The sequence below is a fragment of the Engystomops pustulosus genome, chromosome 6 (assembly GCF_040894005.1).
Source record: "Engystomops pustulosus chromosome 6, aEngPut4.maternal, whole genome shotgun sequence".
Lineage (NCBI taxonomy): Eukaryota > Metazoa > Chordata > Amphibia > Anura > Leptodactylidae > Engystomops > Engystomops pustulosus.
Window position 1 is genome coordinate 129,895,338 of NC_092416.1, and position 13,462 is coordinate 129,908,799.

The 13,462-nt window shown below is 41.3% G+C and overlaps 1 protein-coding gene across 4 annotated transcripts in view; it reads left to right on the forward strand.

Moving 5' to 3' along the window:
• Nucleotides 1-13,462, forward strand: part of SYCP2 (synaptonemal complex protein 2) — a 152,008-nt gene that overhangs the window by 38,129 nt on the left and 100,417 nt on the right. For all 4 annotated transcript variants that reach the window (XM_072110997.1, XM_072110996.1, XM_072110998.1 and 1 more), the window contains exons 4-7: nt 427-791; nt 10,999-11,023; nt 11,103-11,188; nt 12,135-12,223. In XM_072110997.1, the coding sequence (XP_071967098.1) occupies nt 687-791; nt 10,999-11,023; nt 11,103-11,188; nt 12,135-12,223 (305 nt within the window). In that variant the 5' untranslated portion in view covers nt 427-686. The remainder of the gene's footprint in view (nt 1-426; nt 792-10,998; nt 11,024-11,102; nt 11,189-12,134; nt 12,224-13,462) is intronic.

The window sequence follows — 13,462 nt, forward strand, 5'->3', positions numbered from 1 at the left end:
CCATACTTACATAGGTCCCCGCTACCGGAGACAACAGATCTCCAGCGGGAACTGCAGACCACGCGGCAGAAGTTGTTCGTGCCGCGTGGTCTGCAGTTCCCGCTGGAGATCTGCTGTCTCCGGTAGCGGGGAACTATGTAAGTATGGTCCGCTGCCCAGCGCCATACATAGGGCGCACCGGACTATAAGGCGCACTTTGGATTTCCAAGGAAATCCAAGGCTTTTAAGTGCGCCTTATAGTCCGGAAAATACGGTAAGTCTGACAATGCGAAAACCAAAAATTTACATTCTAATGATAAATAACTCCCCATGTAGGCATCCTCACTACCAGTGAGCATTTTCCCTGCATTGTAAATTTTAGGGAATACTAATGTTATGTGCAGTACTTTGTTTATGCATTAATTTTTGTTTCCATTTTTTTCTAAGGAACTGGATAAGAAAGACATGAGGAATGTGTCACTGTTGCTCAGTGTTATTTATAAGTGTTCAAAATGTATGACTTCTGGTAATGAAGAATGGCTCACAACAGCGATCAATCAAGGACTTGTTGAAAAGATAAGTGGTTTTATTGACTACAGTATTTGCTGCTGGACATTATTTCTGGCCACAGAAACTCTAGTGTCACAAAATATTTTCCTTTGTTAAAGTACTGTTCCATAACAATCCGATTTCTTGTTCTTCTTTACATGGTAGCTTGGTATGAAAAGATCAGAAATATTCTGAAATGTGTTGGAAGTGGTAGGAATGAAGCTGTGCTCACTTTGATTGAAGATTACTTTGATATTGTCATGGTAAGCGTGTATTGAATGCAAAAATAGTATCATCATTATGTCCAATTGGCCATAGACATGAGATGTAAACTTATCACATGTGACACAAAAAAAAACGATTAAGCCTTCTCACAGTTAAATTGAATTGTGTTATGAAACATGAAGGGACTTGGCTTGATCGCATATGTGTTTTAACTTTAACCCCTTAACGCTGAAGCCACTTTTCACCTTCCTGACACGGCCCATTTTTTCAAATCTGCCCTGTGTCACTATAAGTGGTTATAACTTTGGAACGCTTTAACATATCCAAGTGATTTTGAAATTGTTTTCTCGTGACACTTTGTACTTCATGTTAGTTAAAAAATTTTGGTGGTATGTTTTGCATTTATTTATGAGAAAATCAGATATTTGGTGAAAATTTGGATAAATTAGCAATTTTCGAAATTCGAAATTTTCTACTTTTTCCACACATGAGTCATAACACCAAAAAACGTAATAACTAACATTCACCGAATGTCTACTTTATACCTCCGTGGTTTTTTATGCATACTCTTATTTTTGTAAGATGTTATGGGGCTTTGAACGTTAGGTGCAATTTTACACATTTTCATAAAAAAAGCAAAATCTGCTATTGAGGGACCTGCTCAGGTTTCAGATCACTTTGAGAGGCCTAAATAAAGTAAAACCCCATAAATTACCCCATTATAGAAACTAAACCCCTCAACGTACGTAAAACAACTTTTATGAAGTTTGTTAACCCTTTAATTGGTTTACAGGGGTTAAAACAAAATCGGATGCAATTTCGAAATTACATTTTATTTGGCTAAATGAATGTGTTTTTCATAAAATGTACAAATTCTCAGTGGATAAAATTCCAAAACGCTCCTCAAAATTTGATCCCCAATCTCTCCCGCGTATAACAATACCCCATACGTGGTGGTAACCTCCTGTATGGGCACACGCCAGGGCATCGAAGGGAAGCTGCGCCATTCAGAGCAGATTATGCATTGTCACTTTTTATTGGCTATACAATCTTTATTTTTTTGGCAATTTGGACATATAAGGGCTTATTTTTTGCGACATGAGATGCACTTTACAAATACTTCATTTAAGTGGATCTGTAGCTTTTCGATGAGATTTCATTAACTCTTTAATGTATGGAGGAAAAGAAAATTGTCAATTTGGGGTTTCTTTTTTTTTGTATATTTTGGGGGTCGTACACCATACACTAAAAATACTATAATATTTTCATTCTATAGATCACTACGAATACGGTGATACCTCATTTATATAGTTTTTCATTTATTTTTACAATTTTACTGGAGAAAAACTAATATAGAGGAAATCTCATTTGTTTCTGCATCGCCATCTTTTCGGGAACTTAACCTTAATATTTTTTGGTTGACAGAGCTAGTTTAGGGCTTATTTTTTACGTGTTGAGTTGTTCTTTCAATTGGTACCATTTTGGGGCACATAACTTTTTTTGATCACTTTTTAGAACATTTTTGTGAAGGGATTTTATGAAAATTTATATTTTTGGCGAGTTTTTCGGGTTTTGTTTTTACGGTGTTCACCGTACGGGTCCAATAATGTTTCTGACTTATTGTACAGATTGTTACGGACGCGGCGATACCAAATATGTGGGGGGTTTTGGTGATTTTCAGGTATTTTTACTTTATTAGATGTGTATAGGGAATGTTTGTGTTAAGGGGACTTTAACTCTATTTAATTATTTTTATTAAAAATTGTGTTTATTCAGTGTTTTTAACTTTTTTTCTTTACTTTTACAGGTTAGCTTGAACAAGTGATCCACTGATCACTTGTTCAAGCTATTCTTCACCTAATACAGTGTAATACAGATGTATTACACTGTATTATGTGAAACACTGAGCATGCTGCGCATGCTCAGTGTGTCACAGCCGGGTCCTGCCTCCTGGCAGGACCCGGCTCCCCGGAAGGAGATCGCGCAGCCCCGGGCACCGGCAGTCCCGGGGCTGCGATCAGAGGAGCAGGACCCCCCCGGTAAGCGCCGCGGGGGGGTCCGAATCTAGTTAAATGCCCCTAGCACGCCGCGGTCAGCGCGACCGCGGCGTGTTAGGGGTTAACACCGCGATCGGAGAAATCTCCGATCGCGGGTGTTAGAGGAGGGTGTCGGCTATAATATATAGCCGACACCCGCAGCTTCTGGCCCCGGCGGAGCCGGGGCCAGAAGTTTGACGTACTATTACTGCACCTCCCGCCATGCATTAATAGTACGTCAAATGTCGGGAAGGGGTTAACTGAGACAAATGTCATTGGTGTAATTTGTGAATATCTTAACCCCTACGGGACTCGGCCTCTTTTGGCCTGTAGGACGCGGCCCCATTTTTCAAATCTGCCCTGTGTCACTATAAGTGGTTATAGCTTTGGAACGCTATGAGATATCCAGGGGATTTTGAGATTGTTTTCTCATGACACATTGTACTTCAAATAAGTTAAAAAATTTGGATGATATCTTTTGTGTTTAGTTATGAAAAAAAATAATACTTTTAGAAAAAATTTGGAAAAATTATTTTCAAAGTTCTAAATTCTCTACTTTGATGCAGATGTCATAATTTCAGATTTCAGATTTCCTAAATGTCATAAATGCTTTATGTTGGCATGGTTTTTTAAGATTCCACATAATTTACCAGAATGTTATGAGGCTCAGAATTTGGGTACGTACTTAGATGCACCTGCTCAACTTTTAATTGACAGTGAGAGGCCTAAATAATAGTTAGACTCATAAATTACCCCATTATGGAAACTACACCCTCAACGTATGAAAAAGCACTTTTAAAAAGTTTGTTAACCCTTTAGGTGTTTTATAGGGGTTAAAACAAAATGGAGGTGCGGTCTACAAATTATACAATTAAACAATACATTCATTTTGGAAAATTAAACCTTTGTAATGGATTAAATGAAAAAAGGTTCCACAAGGTTTGATACCCAATTTCTCCCGGGTACACTGATACCCCATATGTGGTGGTAACCTGCTGTATGGGCGCACGGCCAGGCATAGAATTGAAGGAGGCGCCATCCAGAGGAGATCTGCATTGTCAAATTGTACAGGCTATTAGCAACGATGAAGCAGCACTTTTTATTCCACCATCAAATAGCAACGTTTCACCTTTTCCATAAAGGCATTATCAAGCATATCATGTGATAAGTCAGCTGACTTATATAGTGGGAGGTGAATAGCAACATGTGAACATCATTGTGACATCATAGGTATATGAAAACATTGAAATGTCTATATCTCATTAAATCAGTGTAAGAGTATAATACAAACATCATAATAGGAATGTTACATCTTGATATATAAGCGTGCTCCAAAACTTAAATCTATGACAGAGAGAGTGAGGCATGTGTTGCCGTGGTTCCCTGTAAACATAGCTCCGTGACGTCCAGTCGGGGGGACACCCCGATCGTGAGTGTCCAATCAAAAGATCCTATGTGAATAGTGATATATACAAAGGAATGTATATGGAGAAGTACTTAAAGCATGCAGACATTAGCGGTAACCTCCGATCTCTGAGGTAGCGGAGAATCGCTACACATACTGGCGTCCGCTACAGGAGGGAGACTCGGAGAACACTGTCATACGCACATGGGAGCGTAACCCCTTCACGGTCACCTCGCAAGAAAAAATCAGTCCATACATACAGGTATAGGCAACCGGACAACTTTGGTAGGACTAGGACGATCCCAAAAGGTGAGACAAACATCAGGATGTGTCGGGTAGGTGCTGCGTGAGCCTCAAGACGGCAGAAAATAAAAGGCACGGATATTCCATTGTTGCCTGAAGGCCATAGAGTCCATGCCTCTTTCTGGACATGTCCAGGTCCCATCCGGGATCGCTGCCTCTTTGGCTGGGTCCGCAAGCCCCAAAGGTGCCCAATGGTCCAGTGTTCGTCTAGAGTCGGGGAGTTCCAAAATGTGTCCACCTTGGTGTCCATCGGTTGCTGTAGAAAAAATATATAAAAGGAGAGGCACGTTGAAAAACAAGAGTAAATAGCTCCAAATAAATAATGCGTACTTGTCCATACAAAATGTACTAGTCTATATACTAGAAATCTGGAACAATATCAAGAAAGAAAAAAAAATGTCACATTCTGGGATGTTATAAAGCAGGAAATGTGCAGGTCATCAGGGCAAGGAGTAAACTCCTTGCTAGAGAAAGACATTGAGAGGCAAGTCTCTGTTGAGACCATAAGGATTTAGAGAACGCAGCCTATGTATCCATTGTACCTCCCTTCTTTTTAGTAGCAGTTCCCTATTGCCACCCCTCTTGGGTGGGGGAATTCTGTCTATTATCGTAAATTTAAGGTCCTCCAACTGATGAACCATTTCTAGAAAATGGTGAGGTCCCTCCTGTAGCGGACGCCAGTATGTGTAGCGATTCTCCGCTACCTCAGAGATCGGAGGTTACCGCTAATGTCTGCATGCTTTAAGTACTTCTCCATATACATTCCTTTGTATATATCACTATTCACATAGGATCTTTTGATTGGACACTCACGATCGGGGTGTCCCCCAGACTGGACGTCACGGAGCTATGTTTACAGGGAACCATGGCAACACATGCCTCACTCTCTCTGTCATAGATTTAAGTTTTGGAGCACGCTTATATATCAAGATGTAACATTCCTATTATGATGTTTGTATTATACTCTTACACTGATTTAATGAGATATAGACATTTCAATGTTTTCATATACCTATGATGTCACAATGATGTTAATCACCTCCCACTATTTAAGTCAGCTGACTTATCACATGATATGCTTGATAATGCCTTTATGGAAAAGGTGAAACGTTGCTATTTGATGGTGGAATAAAACCCGTTTTTCTTCATCTTGGAGTGCTGCTTCATTGTTGCTACTAGTTAAGCGAGGTTTCTGTCAGAACCCCTACGAAGACCTGCACCCACCAAAACTTCAATCACGGTGCTGCTCTACACTGCTTTGTTTTCAATGTGGACCTATAGTGGCTTATTTTTTTTCATATGAGATGCAATTTTCTGGTACATAATTTTGGGGCATCTATAGCTAATTGGTGAGATTTTATTAAAGGGAACCTATCACCAGGGACCTAATTTTAACTAAAGACAGTTTGCATAAGCCCATTACACCTGCAGTGCAAATATGCACCTCTGCCTTTTTTAAGCATTTGCATTACAATATAATTGTGTGTTATAACTTACCTTGCACCCTGACAAAATCCGGGGGTAGTCACAGGGGCAGGGCTTTGGTTTGGATACATTTCAAAAAACAACATGTGGCTTGTCTGTGTTTCTCATTGCTCAGATCCTCAGATCCTACAGCTCCACCTCCTGCTCTCTCTCAGAGGTCACAGCCTGGTGAGATGACATCAGTGGAGGAGGGACAGTGCTGTACAGGAGCACAAAGATGGAGGCAGTCTGCAGCTCAGAGAAGTCACATGTTGTTTTTTGAAATGCATCCAAACCAAAGCCCAACCCCGGCGACTACCCCAGGATTTTGCCAGGGTGCAAGAGTAAGTTATAACACACAATTATATTAAAATTTTTTGTGGGTTTTTTTGGGCCGTTTACTATACCATAAAAATAGCATATTATTTTTATTGTATGGGTCGCCACTACGAAAATACATAATTTATATAGGTGTTTTTTTACATTTTTTCCCCCATTTTACTGAATTAAAAGTAATTAGGTAAAAATTGTGTCAATTTTAGCACTTGGCAGACGTCGGGGCTGCCCAGAAGGGGATCCGATCCATAAGGGGAAGACCCTTACACGTAGCAGTCATGCTTGACATTCGCAATGGGCTCTGATCGCGGGTGTTAGAGCGCGGTGTCAGCTGTAATATACAGCTGACAGCCGCGGGACGTTATAGAACGTCCACGTGCGGGAAGTATCTTACCGCAGGGATGTATTATAACGTCCTGGTGCACGTAGGAGTTAAGTCCTCACAGATGCAAAAAGTGATGGAATAACTGAGGTTGGAACTTGCACTGGCTGATACCATGAAGGGTAAGGCTGCATTCACTTGGTGGGCTAGAATTGTGCTTTGAAGCGCATTTCAAACACAGCGGTGTTAGGGCATGGCTGCTGTTTTGCTTTGATTACATGCAAGCCCTAACCCCGTTGAGTTTGAAATGCGCTTCAAAGCACAATTCTAGCACACAAGTGAATGCAGCCTTAACCTTCGTGGTATAAATCAGTGCAAGTTTCAACCTCTGTTATTCCATCAGTTTTTGCATTTGTAAGACTTAAAGGACACCTTTCATCAGGTCTCTGTAACTAATTCTGTCATCACTACCCTTCAGAGCAGCTTTATTATGTAAATGAGCCTGGGCAAAGTGATGTAAATGAGCCTAGGAAAGTGATGTCAACTCTGTTACCCCTCCCCTCTACTCCCCCTGATCATGTCTTTGTGTAATGTATAGTAAAGCATTACCTGTGTTTGTGCTTTAATTGCTGCTTGAGAGAGAGGCAGACACCAGCTACACAAGTGCCTGACCAGCTTTCTTCTCCCATACACATGGCTGCATCCTAAAGTAGTTGTATCTTTCATACACACACAGGCTACAGGGGATGTCAGCACCAGGAAGCACCTAGAGCTGTCAGCACCAGGATTGTCACATCAATATACAGGATGTCAGTCATGTGTATAGGAGTATCTCATACACACACAGGCTGCAGGGGACAGCCAGCACCAGGAAGCACATGGAGGAGCCAAAGGGAGTGTCACATCAATATACAGGCTGTCAGTCATGTGTATAGGAGTATTTCATACACACATAGGCTGCAGGGGGCACCAGCACCAGGAAGCACGTAGAGGAGCTAGCACCAGGAGTGTCACAATATTATACAGGCTGTCAGTCATGTGTATAGGAGTATTTCATATACACACAGGCAGCATGGGGCCCAGCAACAAGAAGCACCTAGAGGAGCCAGCTCCAGGTATGTCACATCATTATACAGGCTGTCAGTCATGTGTATAGGAGTATTTCATACACACACAGGCTGCAGGGGGCATGGCCGCCATAACCAGGAAGTACATAGAGGAGACAACATCAGGAGTGTCACATCATTATACAGGCTGTCAGTCGTGTATAGGAATATCTCATACACACACACAGGCTGTAGGGGACGTAGCAGCCAGCACTAGGAAGCACATAGAGGAGGCACCACCAGGAGTGTCACATCATTATATAGACTGTCAGTCATGTGTATAGGAGTATCTCATACACACACACACAGGCTGCAGGGGGCGTAGCAGCCAAGACTATGAAGCACATAGAGGAGCCAGCACCAGGAGTGTCTTAATATTAAACGGGCCGTCAGTCATGTCTATAGGAGTATCTCATACATACACACACACACACACACACAGACTTCAGGGGGCGTAGCAGCCAGCACTAGGAAGCACATAGAGGAGCCAGCACCAGGCTGTCAGTCAAGCACTGGGGGGTGTGGCTGTTCCTGCATTTATGAATAAGCTGAACAGCTGAATTCGATTATGGCTCATCGGTGACAATGCTTTCTAATGGTAGTTTATGAAAATATTTTTCGGTCTAGGGGTTAATTTGCATGACAGGTTCTCTTTAACATACTCACAAGTGACACTTATTCAGGCATTCATATGTCAAAAACTTCAATCTTATTTACCTTTTATATCTGCACCCATTTTTATTCACATCCATTTGGCATCCGTTCACGTGGGCATATACGTTTTGTTTCCTGTTGTCTTTTGTGATCCTGTTCCCCAATCTTTTGTTAAGTAGGCGGTCCCCTACTTAACAACACCCGACTTCTTCTGGATGTTGGTAATTTACTGTAGTTTAGCCTAGGCTACAATGATCAGCTGTGATACGGTAGTTATCAAAAGGTGTCTGCAGTTAAGCTTTATTGTTAATCCTGGTTTTTATGACAACCCAAGATTTTTAACCCCTTCACGCTCCGTGACGGATATATCCGCCACGGAGCTGTGAAGGTTGTATGAAGAAGGCTCACGGGCTGAGCCTTCTTCATACAGAGATGGGCTTTGCTGCATATCGCAGCAAAGACCCATCGCTATCACCCGCGGTCGGTGCTTGCACCGATCACGGGTGTTAACCTTTTCTTTGCCGCCGGCAAAGTCGCCGGCGGCACTTTAAATTTGGCGGCGCATGGGCGCCGCCATCTTACCTCCGATCGCCGCTCCCCCGAACGTCATCGGGGGGGCGGCGATCGGTTGCCATGGTAGCCTCGGGTCTTCGTTTGACCCGAGGATACATGGCTTCTGCATATGCATTACAATGAGCCTGTGGCTCATTGTAATGTATAGTGAGCAGAAATGCCATATACTGCGATACAGCAGTATTGCAGTATATGGCAGGAGCGATCAGACCATCTAGGGTTAATGTACCCTAGAGGGTCTAAGAAATAGTGGGAAAAAAAAGAAAAAAAAAAGTTTAAAAAATGTAAAAAAATAATAAAATATTAAAAGTTCAAATCACCCCCCTTTCCCTAGAACTGATATAAAATATAATAAATAGTAAAAATCACAGACACATTAGGTATCGCCGCGTCCCAAAATGCCCGATCTATCAAAATATAAAAACGGTTACGGGCGGCGGTGACCTCCGGAACTGCAAATGGCGCCCAAATGTCCAAAACGCGACTTTTACACCTTTTTAGATGACATAAAAAATGTAATTAAAAATGATCAAAATGTCGCACAGTCCTCAAAACGGTAGCAATGAGAACGTTGGCTCATTTCGCAAAAAATGACACCTCACACAGCTCCATGCGCCAAAGTATGAAAAAGTTATTCGCGTCAGAAGATGGCAACATTTTTTTTTTCTTTTTTGTACACATTCGTTTAATTTTTGAAAATGTATTAAAACGCAATAAAACCTGTATAAATTTGGTATCACCGCGATCGCACCGAACCAAAGAATAAAGTAGAGGTGTTATTTGGAGCGCAGAGTGAAAGTCGTAAAAACTGAGCAGTTTTTTTCAATTTTTCCACATTTGGAATTTTTTTGCGGCTTCCCACTACATGGCATGGAATAATAAATAACATCATGGGAAAGTAAAATTTGTTACGCACAAAATAAGCCCTCAGACAGCTCTGTACACGGAAAAATGAAAAAGTTATGGATTTTTGAAGATGGAGAGCGAGAAATTAGCGAAAATACCCTGCGTCCTTAAGGGGTTAAATCCAATTGTCACAGAGACCAAAAAAATTTGACTGGGGTTACAATTATAAAAAATACAGTTAGGACTTGCATACAAATTCAACTTTAGAACAAACCTACAGAACCTATCCTGTACATAACCCGGGGACTGCCTTTATTCATATTTTATTTCCCCCAAATCCAGTGTTGGTTCTCTCACTGTCATTCCAGTATTTCCTCTGTACATTGGAGCAGCACGTAATCAGTGGCTGGTAGTATTCCAGTGCCATTTTTCTGCCATTTTCTGATAAGAACCAGGATGACAAAAATATCAAATATAACCACTGATGAACTACTGTACTTTCAATTGTTGTCAGTGTACAAAAACCAGGAGGATAATGGCAGCAATGACTTTTTTGAGAAAAGATAAGGTGGATATTTTTATTTTAGGTCACAGTCACATGACGTGTATGCGTTTTGTTGAAAACCCATGTATTTTGGCCAATGCATTTGTAATGCATTTCAAAATTCATTGTTATTAATAATAATATAATAATAATCATTATTTATATAGCGCCATCAAATTCCATAGCGCTTTACAAATCAGAATTTCATTGCAGTTACATTTAACGGAAAATGCTGGAAGTTGCTTATAATACATATAAACCTACATGGAATGGAAGTTGAAAAGAAATCTTTCCTTATCCTTCTGGATTAAGGATACTTTCAGATGGCCGTCTAGGGGGGAATGTATATGCGGCTGCAAATTTGCGGCCACATATATACGATTCCATAGACATCAATGGTGGACCCAGGGAAAAGATAGAGCATGCTTGTCTCTATGGAGGGGGGAGGGGTCACCTCCCGGACGGGCAAACGGCAGTGTAAATGTACCCTTAGCTTGTGTTAAAACCGTTTTTTTTTATATAATAAGAACATTACAAGCAGTGGTGTGCATTTAGCATTAGTGGAGGATGGCAGGAGTATAACATTTATGACCTTTCCTTAGGAGAGGTCATCTAGAATTGTCAGGTGAATAACTTATGTTGCATACTTTTTGCAGGCTGTGCATGACCACAACAGTAGTGGTAAGTAGGTCACTCATTTATATGTAATGTTTGTTTTTACTTCTTTATTAAGTTTTTGACTTTAATATTTTTATTGTAGGTAAAATGCAAGTACTTGAAAATTTTATTTTGAAAGCTTGCAGTTTGGTGGCAGATAAATCAATCAGTGCTTTTATCAAGCAAGAGGTAATGGTTTAGCATTATGAGAAGTATTTGTTTTGTGCTTATGTTATTTTTATAGAATATTTTGGTGATTGGGGAATATAGATAACAGAATGCAGATAACAGAATTCCTTTCCCATCCTTGGTTGAACTTGATGGACATATGTGTTTTTTTAGTGTACAGCTGCTCCTTTACACAGCTCATAGCCTGGTGAGCTGACATCAATGGGGGAGGGAGGAGCTGTACAGGAGCACAAAGTTAGGGGTTGAGAGCTGAGGAGTGAGCAGCACACACATAAGTCACATGTTGTTTTATGAAATGAATGCAAACCAAAGCCAGCCCCAGGGATACTGTGTCAGTGCTTAGAGAAGGCAGAAAGACATATTTGCAATGCATCTGTAATGGGCTTCTGAAACCTGTCTTTAGTGAAAATTAGGTCCCTGGTGACAGGTTACCTTACAGTTCTTCCCTTTTATTGTTTCTCATACTGTTGTGCAAACTGGTTTAGCACAATAGGGAGTTTTATCAAGTGCTGGGGCAATGTGTACCAACGCTTTATGTTCCCCCAGCCCCTATCAACTTACCGGAAATCGAAAGGTTTTGACCTCTTAGTATACATGCAGTGACCGTGCGGCCTGCTAAATCTACGCCAAGTCCTGATGATCAAGGGCAGGCAGCAGCTGATGAGCCAGTGTGTAAGCTCACTTTGTCACGGGCAACTTCACACCTTTCCACATTTAGGTGGCTTGAGTGGGAGGGGGGGGGGTAAAATTCACAATTTCTAGTTGTGTGCCACAAATTGTGACTTTCTTGATAAATAACACTTGTTTGTTAGTGTTTCATTCTTAGTGGCAGCAACCATTTTGCAACATCATCATCACTGTCACCCAGTAAATATGATGAGAAATTATTTCATATCCAGACTGTATAATCATGAAGCCATATTTCAGAAGCTTACTTTTTTTGTAGGCTGTACGGAAACTGAATCTTATGCTCGACACAATCCCTCGTGAGACCAGGAAAAGGTTAATCTTCACTAAGGAGATGATGACCACTATGTAAGTACATAAGATGGCAATTATAAACTCTGTATATATCGGGGCCGATTAATTGGGCCTTGTACAAAAGGTTTCTGAAGTGCAAGTTGACAGACGACCAAAGCTGCAATTTCCTCGGTCAGTAGTTTTGTTTGCCATTGGATCTGTCCATAAAGTCCTAAATATGGTGGGGTTAATCTGGTGTGGTGTAGTTCCTCCTACACTGCTGTGCACTGGGGGAGATGTATTAACCCCTTAAAGAGGACCTGTCACCCCGAAAATGACCCCCACCAAATGTACCCCCCCCCATAATCCTCTCCCCAGCCAGTTTTTAAAAATTTTTTATGTGTGGTAAGTTGATTTAAACCGATCCTACATCTTACTAAATAAGAGGTCAGATTCTCGTATCTTGTGTCCTGGCAGTCGGCCTTATTCATTAGGGGGCAGGCCGACACACCCCCAGCACGCCCCTGTCAGCGGGCCTGTAGGAGAAGCCGGCAGCATTGCATATATTGCGTAAAAACTAGCTGTGGAGAAAGGGGCTGGCGAGAGGATTATGGGGGGACACATTTGGTGGGGGTCATTTTCAGGTGACAGGTCCTCTTTTTTTCGCTGATGTTTCGCTACCTACCTTCAAAAATCTATAACTTTTTAATTTTTTCGTGTACAGAGCTTTGTGAGGGCTTATTTTCTGCCTTACAAATTTTACTTCTCAGTAAAATTCTATATTCCTTCTCTGGAATTATATATTCCATGTTGTGAACAGGGAAGTCAGTAAAAATTCCAAATGTGGCGAAACTGGTAAATAAAAACGCATTTGCGTCACTTTCTTGTGGTCTCAGTTTTTACGACTTTCACTGTGCACTCCAAATGATACATCTACTATATTCTTTGGTTCGGTACGATCACGGTGATACCACATTTACCGTATATACTCGTGTATAAGCCGAGTTTTTCAGCACAAAAAATGTGCTGAAAAACGTCCCCTCGGCTTATACACGAGTCTATTACAAAAAAAAAATTACCCACTAAAAAAAAATACATTTAAATACTCACCCTCAGATGTCGGGCTTACCGATGTCCCCGATGTCCGCGCGTCCTGTTTTCTTTCTTCTCCGCGGCTCCTCTTCTCTCTTCTTTCTTCTGTCATGGACACGGCCATGTTTTCTTCTTGGCTGTGCATACTATGACGTCAGCAGCGGCCGCGTCATAGTATGCGCATGCTAGAAGAAAACATAGCCGCGTCCATACCGGTAGAAA